Raw genomic sequence first — 12,984 nt, 5'->3', positions numbered from 1 at the left:
GAAATTACCTTTGACAATATAACCTTATTATGTAGGTGTGCATACATGGCTGCCTTCGTGTGCATTGTTATGCTTCTTGTGCACAAAACCAGAATAACCAGATGTTTTCTGCGTAATTTGTGTTTAGAGATGCATAGAGAAATGAGCAGCACGGAAAGATTTTAGCAAAAAAAAAAACTGCGCCTCACAAAAGAGCAGGCACAGTCAAAGCGTAGTGGCAAGCTGATGTGCATAAGGTTTTGTACTCGGTCATCTTCTCGATATCTGAGTAAGTAAAATATTTGAAACGTGAATGTCCGGGTGGTTGGAGTTCGTTCTCGGTAAGACAAAGAGCGGACAGTGTGGCGGGTAATACTGTATAAACCGCCTCACATATTGCATTCGGGAGCTTTCAAAATATGCCAGCGATGTTGCTTGACACAAGGAGGTTATTACCAATTGCAGTTCAGACGTAAATACACAATAGCCTGTCCTCACATTACAAACAGTGAGAGAAGATTCAACCCAAATTAATCGCTGGACGTGAACCAAGTACGCAATTTATTGCGGAAGAACAGTTTCACTAAGGGATCGTGGTGTCGTTTACCAGAGCAACTATTTATGTTTGGACAAATACGAGTTCTTTTTCACGAACACAGCTCACGTTGAGGTAGCGTTGCTACAGACAAATGAGTACGCATGAACGCAAAGAAAACAATGAGACGAAGATACCGCCCCGTCTATGATGACTGCAGAGGGGGACTACAGGATGCTTGGCAGCAGTGGTGTTGGCGACGTTCATTGGGCTACATTAGCAACGCTTGGCAGTGAGAACGTGTTTCATTTAAACGGAAAGCTAGATGTTCACATAGGACAGTAAAATAAGAGAAAGGAGTAGCGCTATCATAGATTCTCGTGGTGATGTGACCTAGGCTACTTTCGCCGAAGTGAGAGGCGCTGTCTCGACCTAACACTGCCAGTCGAAAATTAATTTGGTTGCAAGACCTCAAGGTTGATTTTGCTTGATTTTGGCCGGCCGGAATAATAGCTGTGACACACGGCAACCCTACATCTCGTTTAAAGTAAACCCCTTTCCCCACGTCGAAAGACATTCTGTTGATAGTGGTGGTGCTCGTGACACAAAGCTACCCCCATCTCGGTAATGTCGTTCCCGTAACTGAGATCCCATTCAAGTGGCGCTAGCAGTTCTGTGTAAAAACCATGCACAATAAGAAAAATAAAGTGCGGCTAATAGACCTTCTTCATTGTTTTAAAAAGGAACCGTGCGTTTTATTGTTGTTCAAAAAAGAAATGGATAAGTTTAGATATTTGTATTAAAAAGCAATGATAGAGTGCTTTTTTAGCCGTCCCGTGCCTAATCTGGCTACAGTGGGCAGGTGTTAACAAAAATATATTGCCATTGGGCTTGTATGGTGAAATTAATTTCATTGAAAGTTTAGCAAGTTATGAAAGTATTAAGGAATCATGGTCTCATTAGGTTCAGATGTGCTTATGATTTGCAAGCGCCTGCTTACGAGGCTGCACCGCTGCTCCTTTCCGTCTCGGAAAGGAGATAGGCGAACACCCTTTACGGGAAAACCCCGCTGTGGTAAAAGAAATTCTCCTTTGTCGTTGGTCACTGAGGCGAACGCCGTTTCGGTAGCAGCCCTTCTCGGCAAAGGCCTTTTAAGCGCCCTTGTGTCAGGGGTAGAAGGGAGTTGCCCATGCTTGGAAGTCGACACAGTCATTCACGGAAGCTGTTTTACGTTAAAGCTTAGATGATGATTACATTATTCTTTGTAACAATGTGAAATTAACCCTATTCTCACCGTCGCCCCGTGCACGCTCAGCAAGAACATTTGAATCCCAAGACAACTGATTGGCTGACGACAGAGCCCAAGGTACGGAAACCTACTTCGTAATTTATTACCATAGTGACAGCCGTGAACTGGGGGCTAGAAGCATTTCAAGGAGCCACCGGTGTCAACCAAAGAAATTGGGTAAAAAACTGTTCACGGGAACTACGAGAACTTCGAATAAACCCAATATCACCGTGAACCATGCATTGGGGTTGTTTATTTGTGTTTTGCTTTTGCCGCCCGGCTGAGCCGGTCTGTGTTATCCGTCTTGTGTGTACCAAGGGAGGCGCGTCCTGTCATGGAGCCCCTGAAGCCCCGCGGAACGGCCTTTACGGCGTAGCACCCCCAAACAAACGGACTAACGAAACGCCTGAGCAAGACAATCGCGGATATGCTGTCTATGCACGTCGACGTTGAACATAAGACTTGGGACGATGTCCTACCGTATGTCACGTTTGCGTACAACACAGTGATTTAGGAAACCACAGAGATGACACCGTTCCCCCTTGTCTACGGAAGACGGCCGACTACGTGGCTTGACGCCATTCTACCCCACGTGCAAGAAGACGACCTCAACGCCGACGGCCAAGGATACCTTCAGCGTGCGGAGGAGGCTTGCCAGCTCGCGTGAGTTCGCACAACGAACCACTACTACTATGTGCGTTTTATTGGCGCAAGGGCGTCTGAGGCCAAAGACCGCCAAGACAATGTTTGTTCACTTTTATTGCTAAAATACCATGGCGATGATGGTGATGTACTTGATAAAAAATAGTGTATAGATGGGTGTAAAGGGCCCATACTCTAAAAGGGGAGGATGATTAAGATGAGAGGTAACAATGATGATGTTTAAGTGTGACAGTGCTGGGGGCATCATAAAATGACCCTAGCTCCTGCGATGGCAGTGACGTCCCTGAAACCTGTTATGAAAACGCTCCGAACCACCCTCACTGTCCTCGGGTGGCCCTGATGTCACACATGGTATGAGATGAGTGCTAAAAATCCAATGTCAGCGAGGTAGGCTAAAAGGCGTTCACTTCTGATCGGGGGTGGATCGGATAAAAACAAAGATGGGTGTAAGGGTATCGTGTAGGTGTATAGTTCGGGGAAGTGTCGTTTCTTTGCTTCATGGTATGCCAAACATTCAGTCAATACGTGGAGAACTGTAAGTCGTCGTCCGCACTTCTCACAAGCAGGTGGTGCTGTTCCGTATAAAAGTTATGAGTTAGTAGCTTGTGTGTGACCTATCCTTAATCTACATATTGATATTTCTGTGAACCTGTTCCGTTTGTCTGTGTTGTATTTCCCTATTTGTGGTTTTATAATGTGTAGTTTGTTTTCGATTTGTGTGTCCCACTGTAACTGCCAGTGCCTTCGAATCCTACTCCGAACTGATTGCTTCATGTCTAGGTAGGGAACATGTGGAATATCTACAACACTGCGGAGAGCCGCCACAGCGGCATTCTGGTCAGCAATTTCATTGCCCGAAAGGCCGCTGTGCCCAGGTACCCAGCAAACTATTACAGTGAGTTTTAGAGCGTAGGCAGCCATTATGGACTTTAGAGGTCGATTTAAACTCAAGTTCTTCGTTGGTTTTCCTGAAAGAAGAGCTAGTACTATGCTTAGGGAGTCTGTAAAAATAATGGAACTGTGTATTCTGCTTTGTGTAATGTGTTCCACAGTTGTTAAAATGCCGTGTGCCTCTGCTGTGAAAATACTGGTACTTTTGTTCATTGTCTTTGTGATAGCAAAGTTTGGGCCATGTGCAGCGCATGACACAGAATTAGCAGACTTGGAGGCATCTGTGTGAAACGTTGTGTAGGGATACTTATGCCGTAGGTGTAGGAAATGCTGTAAGACGAGTTCTCTTGGTGCAGTTTTTTTGTTAATGGCTCGAAAAGATAAATCACAAGAAACCGCGGACATTTCCCAAGGAGCGCCAAGGTCTGTGATCGAAGTTCTGTAAGTCTCGGTAAGAGAAATCCCAAGCTCCTCAGCTTGCACTTTCACTCTCAACGAGAAGGGCAGAGATATAGACGGCCGACTGAGAAACAAGTGCATGGCAGAGCTGTCGTGGATAATAAGTGAGGAAGGATGATTTTTATAGATGTCTTCACAGCATACAATAGGTCTGTGTATAAGCGCTGGTCTTCCAGGCACCACTGATCACATTCCACGTATAGGCTTTGCGCAGGACTTGTTCGGAAGGCTCCAGACGAAAGGCGAAGCCCCAGGTGCAGAACAGGGTCAAGCATTTTTAAAGCGGTTTTCGAAGCTGAACGTATACTACGCTCCCATAGTCGAACCGCGACTTCACTAAACTGTTGTAGAGACGTAGCAGGCACAGCTTATCTGCGCCGTAGGAGTGGTGGGATAGGACTTTTAGGATATTCATCGCCTCTATACATTTTATTTTGAGTAGCTTTATATGAGGAATAAATGACAGCTTTTCATCTAGCAGAATGCCTAAAAACTTGTGCTCCTTTTTCACAGGCACAGCTACTTCATTGAGCAGGACGGTGGGCTGAGGGTGAATACCACGCCTCTTCGAAAACAGGATGCATGTGCTCTTTTGAGGATTTAGCTTAAAGCCATTTTCTTCTGTCCACTTTACAAGCCTGTTTGTGGCAAGTTGTACCTGCCGCTCACAAATAGATAGATTACTGGACCGGAAACTGATGTTAACATCATCCACATAAATGGAGTAAGAAATTGTACGGGGCAGAGCTTTTCCGAGGGTGTTCATTTTAACTATGAAAAGTGTGCAACTCAGTACTCCACCCTGAGGAACGCCATTTTCTTGCATATACAGCGCAGATACTGCAGCCCCGACCCTCACTCTGAATGTTCGTTCAGACAAATAGCTTTGAATGGCATTAAGCATATTTCCACAAATACCAAAACATTTTAGGTCCCGCAGGATGCCGTAGCGCCAAGCAGTGTCATATGCTTTTTTTAGATCAAAAAATATAGACATACAATACTGTTTGTTCACAAAGGCATTTTTCACATAAGATTCAAAAGCGACAAGTTGGTCCATTGTTGACCTGCCCGACCGAAACCCTGCCTGGCAGCTGTCGAGAATACCATTGTATTCCAGGAAGTATAGTAACCTTCTGTTAATCATTTTTTCGAACAGCTTACACAAGCAGCTGGTCAAGGCAATGGGGCGATAACTTGAAACGCAGGAGGGATCCTTTCCCTGTTTAAGCAATGGCACAATCACAGCTTGTTTCCATGTCTTAAGAAAGTGCCCGACCCGCCATATCTTGTTAAACAAAAAGAGGAGAGTATGAATTGTGTCTGTATGAAGGTGTTTGATCATAGTGTACGTAATGTTATCAGCACCTGGCGCAGAAGGCTTGCAACCCGCCAACGCAGTAATGAGCTCGTGAAGAGAGAATGGACAGTTATAGGAGTCATTCGATTGTTTGCGGTCACGTATGGACTTCTGCTCAGCCGACTTTTTGTAGTGCATAAATGTGCTTGTGTAATGTGAGGCGCTTGAGATGTGTTCAAAGTGTTGCGCCAGCGCATTTGCCTGGTCCTCTAAGGTGTCACCAGTGGTGTTAACAATGGGTAAGTTATACGTCCTTTGTCCATTTAGTTTTCTTATCCTATTCCAAACCTTTCGCGTATCTGTGAAGGAATTTATGGAGCTTAAGAAGGACCTCAAGCTATTGCCTTTGGTCTGACGCCGAATGCGCCTTCCCATGGATTTGGCGCGCTTGAATGCTACAAGGTTGTCTGCAGTTGGATATCTGCGAAGAATGCCCCACGCCTTGTTCTGTGCCTGGCGCGCTTGTCGACATTCTTCATTCCACCAGGGTCGCTTTAGGTTACTTTTGCTACCAGAAGTCTGGGGAATGAATTTCTCTGCAGCATCAAGAATATGGGCTGTGACAAGGCTACACGCTTCATCAATACCCATGTGTTCTATGGAGGTGTGTGAGAGTTGAGATTTCTGCTTAAATTTTTCCCAGTCTGCAGCGCTTTCTTTAAACCTTTTATTTGAGGTTGCAGGGTAGGGGTCTTTGTCTAGGCACTTCAAGATTACTGGGAAGTGGTCACTCCCTAACGGGTTTTTGTCCACCTGCCACTCACCGAGTGGGAGAAGAACCGCAGAACCTATTGCCAAGTCTATGTGTGAGTACGTGTTATGTGTGGTGTTATAGTATGTTGGTTGTTTGTTGTTAAACAGACACGCACCAGACGATACCAAGAACTGTTCAATTAAACGGCCACGGGCATCGGTTCTCCCAGAGCCCCAGAATTTGTTGTGTGCATTTAAATCTCCGACTAGGATGAAGGGTTCCGGAAGCTCGTCCACCAGGGACTCGAATTCTGAGGTAGACAGACGATAATCCGGGGGAATGTATAAAGAGCATATGGTAATCAGCCGACCAAAAATGATAACGCGGACAGCAACCGCCTCAAGGCTGGTGAGCAGTCTAACGGACTGGGAGGGGATCGATTTTCGGGTCACAATGGCAACCCCGCCAGATGAATGAGCAAAGACATCTCTATCTTTCCTAAAGACAGTGTATTGCCTCAGAAAGTTACTTTGCTTGTGATTCAGGTGTGTCTCTTGGAGGCAAACAATACTAGATTGATGTTTATAAAGGAGTTTATATACATCATTTAAGTTTTTTATGAGACCCCTACAGTTCCATTGAACTATGTTCTCAACAGCAATTATGCGTCAAAAATAATAAATCGAAGTGTGTTTTTTTGTTCAGATCAGTGAGTCTTGTTTAGGGCCTGTGATGCGAGGAGCTGGTTTTTTCCCACGGCCACGAGTGCTGCGGCGCTCATTTCGTTCCTGAGGTGCAGGTTCAAATGCCAAAGTGTCCATATCCTCTTCTGACACTTCAGGTGTCATCGAATTGGTACGCTTCCGTCGAAAACCTCGAGGAATGGTCCCTGAGGTGGCCTCAGCCTTCTCAGTCGGAGCCTGCGGTGCAGGAGGGGACGGGGTCTGTGTGGAGCCCCGACAGTTCGTGCTCTCAACGCCCTCGAGTGTTGTGGGGGCGAACGGAGCTGGACTGGAAGCAGAACCAGCCCCAACAGCGTCCGTTGCAAAGTCCTCCACGGGCTCCGCAGGGGTAGCGTTGGGGCGCTGGGCTGTGAGTGGCAGCCCGGCAGGATCAGGAACCACCAGGGACTCTGCTGTGGAGGCAGGAGGAGCTGGTGGCCGCTCAGAAGGGGTTAACGACATCGACACATCAGCTAGGCTGCACTGTGTCGCTGTACTAACCAGACGTCGCCCCAACCCCCGGCGGGCGGCGTCTGCATAGGATGTGGCCGAAAACAACTTGTGCTTCTGGCGTGCCTCGGGGAAAGTTATGTTTTCAGTCACTTTGATATGAATGATCTAGTTTTCTTTCTTGAAAGATGGGCAAGATCGTGAGTATGCAGCATGTGCGCCACTGCAGTTCGGACATTTCAGAATTGTGTTTTGGCATTCTTCAGAGGTGTGATCATTTTCGCCGCATTTAGGACAGGTGAGCTTGCCACGGCAGGCTAGTGTTCATTGCCATAATGCTGATACTTGAAGCATCGCCTCGGGTTAGGTATGTAAGCGCGAACACGACAGCTAATAAAAGCTGCCTTCACTGTCTCGGGCAGGGTAGAGCTGGCGAAAGTAAGAATGATGTGTCGCGTCGTTATGTCTGCCCCGTCTCTTCTCATTACAATTCTACGAACACCAACAACACCTTGGTCTCGCATTCCCTCAAGGAGATCAGCGTCTGTCTCATGCAGTAGTTCTTTGTCAGAAATGACACCTTGGACAGTGTTTAGAGTGCGATGCGGCGTGACGGTGACAGCCAAGTTGGCAATTTTTTCTTGCTTCAGAAGGTTGTCGCTTTGGTTTTTTCGCATTACCTCAACAAGTAGGTCTCCGGAGGGAATCTTTTTGGCATTGTAATCTTTCCCAACAATGTTCTCAATGCACTTGGCAATGAAGAACACTGACAGGTCAGTGATTGGTGATTTGTCGTCGGTTGAGTGTACTACAAGGTACTTACTGAATGTTGCCTGGGGTGGTTCGATTCTCAGTGCTTCGGTGCGACCCCGTTTAGGAGGCCGATCGGGTTTTCTGAGCGGAGTAGGAAATGTAGCCATAAAACTTCGAGTGAATTCGGTGGCAAGGCCGGTCGCCCACCACCGAGCCCAACAAGGGAACGTGACTGTGCAGGACACGTTAACCGTACCTTGCCACTATAACCTTATGCTTGGACTCAAGGCTGACATCTTTGCACAAGGTTAACCCTCGCCACCTAGAAAAATGTAGAACAAGGAAGGAAGGAGATGACAGGACAGAGTTAAGAAAGAGGATAGGAAAGAGAAAGAATAAAGAGGAGGACAGGAAAAGGCAATTGGCTGATTCCCCCCAGGGCGGGTCAGACCGGGGGCACCGTTTGTGAGAAGCAGGGGCCAAAGTGGTGTGTTGCCGCTGTCAGGGGGCCATGAAGGTCCAAAACAACCCTGGCGTTGGCTCAACCACCAGGATGCCCATTTCCTCAGACACGGCAAAGCCACGCACAGCCGGGGCGTGGGTGGGTCCAACCCACATGTGCTCGGCTCCAACCCACATGTGCTCGGGGATCGTGTGTGGGTTTGGACTCCCATACGACGACGTGGACTAAGTGAGAAACCTCTACGACGGTTTTTCGGATCCTACCGGATTCGACAACGTGTTGGCCAACTAACCTACGAGGTGATCCCCGATGGTGATTCCGGAACATCACGATGACGCACGCGGCCCGAAGTCGTCCAGGTGGTTCGCTTAAAACCTTTCTACGTATGATGACGGACTTCTATTTTAAATTCGAATGCATTTATTAGTTGGGGGTTGTCTTGCGTCCATCGAGCGGCGTGCGCCTGCATTCCTCCAGCGCGAGCGCACGTGAGCGCGCGCCTCGTAGTTCTGCCTTCGTCGTCGTCGTCGTCGTAAATGCGAATGCATTTCTTAGTCGGGGGTTGTCGTGCTCCGTCGGCGTGCGCCCGCAGGTGTTATCTCTCCGCGCTCAATGCCGAACGCATTCGCTTGAAGCGAGCTGTACTAGTTTGCTCGAAGCGGCAAGGACGGCGAGTACTGCGGTGTTAGTCTCGTGTCTAACGTGTATGGGAACTTGATGTCGCACGCCGTTGCCACGTCTCCCGTTCGAGACACGTCTCCGTACAAGGACTTGTACACCCTTGCCTACACCGGATACGGAGTCTTTGTGGTGACCGTGTACGTCGCGCCCAACCTCGCTCGAGACGCCGTTGCCGCGCAGCTGGACGCGGCTATGGAAAGTGTGCGCGTGCACTCCAAACCCTCTGACCCCATAGTCTTGGTTGGCGACTTCAACGTTGACGTGCGCAAGAAGACTGGCGAGTGGCTGGTCGAGTACATGCAGATCAGGCACTCTATGCATTGTCTCTCTGCCGGCTTCGACACGTGCCCCACTACCATTCACGGGAGTTGCATTGATCTGTTCTTTACTTGAAACTGTGACGCGCGTATGCTTCTCAAAGACCTTTTGACCGTGCACTTTAGCGATCACAAGGCAGTGATTCTGGCCGTCAGGTACAACGATAACAAAAACAGGTGCTGATGAATAAATGATTACGTTCACACTCTCATCATTATTTACGCCATTACTCGCAACACACTCATCGGCGCACCCAATGCATTCGCATTTCTGCAGGATTCACTTCGGGGAGGCGCGGGGGAATTTTTTTTTATTTGTTCGGACTGTCGCTTGTGTTCCCATCGGTCGATGCACTCTTACAGGGGGGGGGGGGGGCAATGCCGGGAACCATGCATTGAGTTTGTTTATTTGTGTTTTGCTTTTGCCGCCCGTCTTTGTCACGTCTTTGGCTACGTGACAATATGTTTGACGTAGGAAGGATGGCTTAAATGTACAATCTTGAGAAACGCCATTTAAGGTTTAGAATATCTTTTGAGCATCATTTGACCTAGCTTCAGAGGTTCAATGCTCTTGTGCGTAAGTTCATGTGGGAGCACATTGAGTCCTATTTTCATAATCGATTACGCCATTCGGGGCTGGTTCTCAGGCTGAGAATGTATTGACGTAGAAACTACTGATTCTCAGTCGCTTAAGAGAAATTCGCGATTTTATATAGCGTGTTACGGAGGGTAAATTGGAGTGAACAAATATTATATTTCCTGTGCTCTGCGCACGCGTAGTGAAATGAATGAAGTAAATTTTAGCTGGAGCTGGTACATAAAATGGCTGCAATAAAAACTCATGGCTGTTCTGGCGTAGAAAAACAAAAGTACCACACATACTGCCAAGACACCCCAACCTCGGGACGTACATATTGTTGCCGAAATGAATAAAACTGCCACGTAACATAAGAGGGATTCAACAGTTCTTTCATCTTGGCAGTAGCTTTGAGATGGTGCCTTGCCGGATGTCAAGCATTAGACTTATTTTGGAGGGGAGGCCAAATACCAATTTTTATACAAAGGCTGTTGCACTATTAAGCAAAAGATTAATGTAATTGAATGTGCCACAAAGGAACAGCAAACAAGTAGGCATATTTCATGGGAACATTTCCAACGAAAAGCACTTCCCAGTTTGCCGATTTTGACATTATGGACGCCTGTTTGCGGGTGATTTTGAAACTGTGCACGCCTGTTGGCGGGTGTTCAGGCAACAATCCATCATAAGTAAACTTCAGCCGTCACCGTAGTTAAAGCATGGCACTCAGTACGATTGCTGAATCTCTTGCCTCTTTACCCTGTTTCCGCTGGAAGAAACAAAGAAACTCCGATAAAGAGCAGTACCAAAGCAGGCTTCGTTACCTGAGGTTCTCGACAATGACGAAAGACATCACGGTGCTCCACAGGAACCACTGGGTGTCTCTCGAGACGTTCGCCTGTTGCAAGTACCGGAAAAGGGTCTGGCGGGCGCTCTCCGAGTCGGGATTATTCACGAACAATGTGAGTTCACTGCGCACCATGTCACGGTAATTCGTGACGAACAGCAAGTGGTTGCAATGGCGTCCCCAGGTGGAATTGACTTGAAGATCAACATTGTCGGCTATTCTGCTGTCCTCGAACATGTCGATGACGCAAAATATGACCGCGGCATATTGGGGTCTTTGGTCGGAGAGCTCTGCAATTTCATGAAATGGAACAAGGTGGTTGTTAATCCGAGGTACCTGTCGAATAAATGGCTCAAGACATTAGCGGCAATGCTACACATTGAGGCGTGAGTGCAGAAAAGCAAATAGAAGGAAACGTGGAGTTAAGTAGACTTGGACGAAGAAAACAAGGTAAGACAGGTACAGGCTCCTGTATCTGTCTTACTTTGTTTTCTTTACCCACGCCCAGTGTGCGCCGCGCTTTCTCATTTTGTTCAGCACGTACTAACTACCTCAGCAACAAGATTTTGTTGAAAACCAGGCACCTTTTGAAGCTGTACCCGTGCATTGTGCAGCATATTTACAGCAGGTGACTGTCTAAAAAGTGGTTAGAAATATATTCACCCGTATCATCTGGAGACTTCCGACCAGCTGATTACGGAACCCAATAACACTGTGCTATGAATGTAATGATGTTCACAAAACCCGCAAACCGTGGGAATTAGTATTGAATCGACATTTTAAAGATAGGTGGCCCAGTGAATGCGGGGCACTAAAGCAACATTTCGTGCATGCGGGCGCCAGGATGCGTATGGTGCAGGGCTATGAGCCCACTGTAGGAAACACAGGAAGGATGCATGCGGAGGACACTTTAAGATAATGTTCTTCAACCCTCCAGTAAGGGCTCCAGCTGCTGAGCTGCTTAATATTCCAGAAGGCAGAAGGAAGAAAGCGAAATACTATTGGGCTGCTGCATTTTTGTTCGCTAAAATGAAACCGAATCAGCGCTCTGTGCTTGTGTTGCTCTGTAGCTGCACCATTTCGTTTAACGTGTTAATTTGTATGTTCAATTTTCGCTGATAGTGCTGAAATGTAGACATGTCGCGTCATACGGGAGGCTAGGCACAATGGTTGCAAATCGGATTAGTGCGCAGTTGAGGCGAACAAGATATTTTGAGTAAATAGGTGAAGACGACTAAACAACCCCTATCGCTGTTTTTATTTCTTAATTATTCCCCTTTGGGCACCTACGTTTTGCTTTGTTAGTTACTTTTTGAAAACACTAATAAGCAGATTCACAATGTTTCAGAAAAAATGGATCATTAACATTCCATGGTGATTTCGGGTTAAAAAACGCGGCTCGCTAGACACACCGGCCTGCAACTTCGCCATCACAAGGGGTCTCTTGAGGGCGCTTGCCAGCGCGGAGTTGTTCTTGATGGCCGAAAGCTGGCGCTGCAGATGAGTCAATCCACGCCGAATGACCGTAGGGGCCGCAGGGTAAACGGAATTCCAGGATCTGGCCGGACTAGCCCACAACAGTCCCAGCGCTAGGCCAACTGTGAATCCCAGTGTCAGGATGCTGAGCCTGTAGCCGAGACCAGGAAGGCAGAAGCCTCTGTTCGCCATGTCTGCGCGCTGCGCGAGTGATAAACAGACGCTGCGTGAATAGGGCAGCGTGCGTGCTCTGGCATCCACTATGTATCGCATTCAATCGATAGCCGTCACCTACCGGAACATCTCCCAACACTCCCGCCTGCTTTGCGGACAACTTTCCCCTCCTTCACAGCCGAGGCTGCCACATGTGGCGCCTTTTTTGTGGCGCTGCACCATCAAACGCAAGCCTTCCTTACACCTGTATGAGTGCATAGGGCTCCTCATTGTTTATCCACTCCCAACTGTCTCTTGTGTACCGCGAGGCGTACTTTCTATGCCTCCCTCTGTCAATGTCCGCGCGCCCTCATCCTCATCCCCATCCAACCCTCTTGGGACAGACGGCTGGGCGCTCATACGCTTAGACCGTGACCGCCAGGAACTGCTGATGGAACTGAGCCTCGATGAGGGCCACTTCTCCACTATAAAATCAGAGTACCAAGTAAAAGTGTTTTCTCTATCTCGTACCTGCGAAATTATTTGTCGTAGCTTTATAAGTACTTGCTGGACATTTCACAAGTGCGATCGGTATTTTTTCGACAATGCAGGAAAGCTTAACACATTGACGCAATGCAATTTTATAATGGGTCACTGAGTCCGATTTTGGGGCAAG

General features: G+C 47.6%; 1 protein-coding gene across 1 annotated transcript in view; it reads right to left on the bottom strand.

Moving 5' to 3' along the window:
- Positions 1 to 12,984, bottom strand: part of LOC144167131 (glycoprotein-N-acetylgalactosamine 3-beta-galactosyltransferase 1-like) — a 42,248-nt gene that overhangs the window by 17,347 nt on the left and 11,917 nt on the right. The window contains exon 3 of the mRNA XM_077696503.1: positions 10,657 to 10,969. Coding sequence (XP_077552629.1) covers positions 10,657 to 10,916 — 260 coding nt within the window. The 5' untranslated portion in view covers positions 10,917 to 10,969. The remainder of the gene's footprint in view (positions 1 to 10,656; positions 10,970 to 12,984) is intronic.

This window comes from Haemaphysalis longicornis, unplaced genomic scaffold (genome assembly GCF_048455015.1).
Source record: "Haemaphysalis longicornis isolate Haplotype H1 unplaced genomic scaffold, Haemaphysalis longicornis Haplotype H1 scaffold_2, whole genome shotgun sequence".
NCBI classification, from domain to species: domain Eukaryota; kingdom Metazoa; phylum Arthropoda; class Arachnida; order Ixodida; family Ixodidae; genus Haemaphysalis; species Haemaphysalis longicornis.
This window is presented reverse-complemented; position numbering and strand designations above follow the sequence as displayed.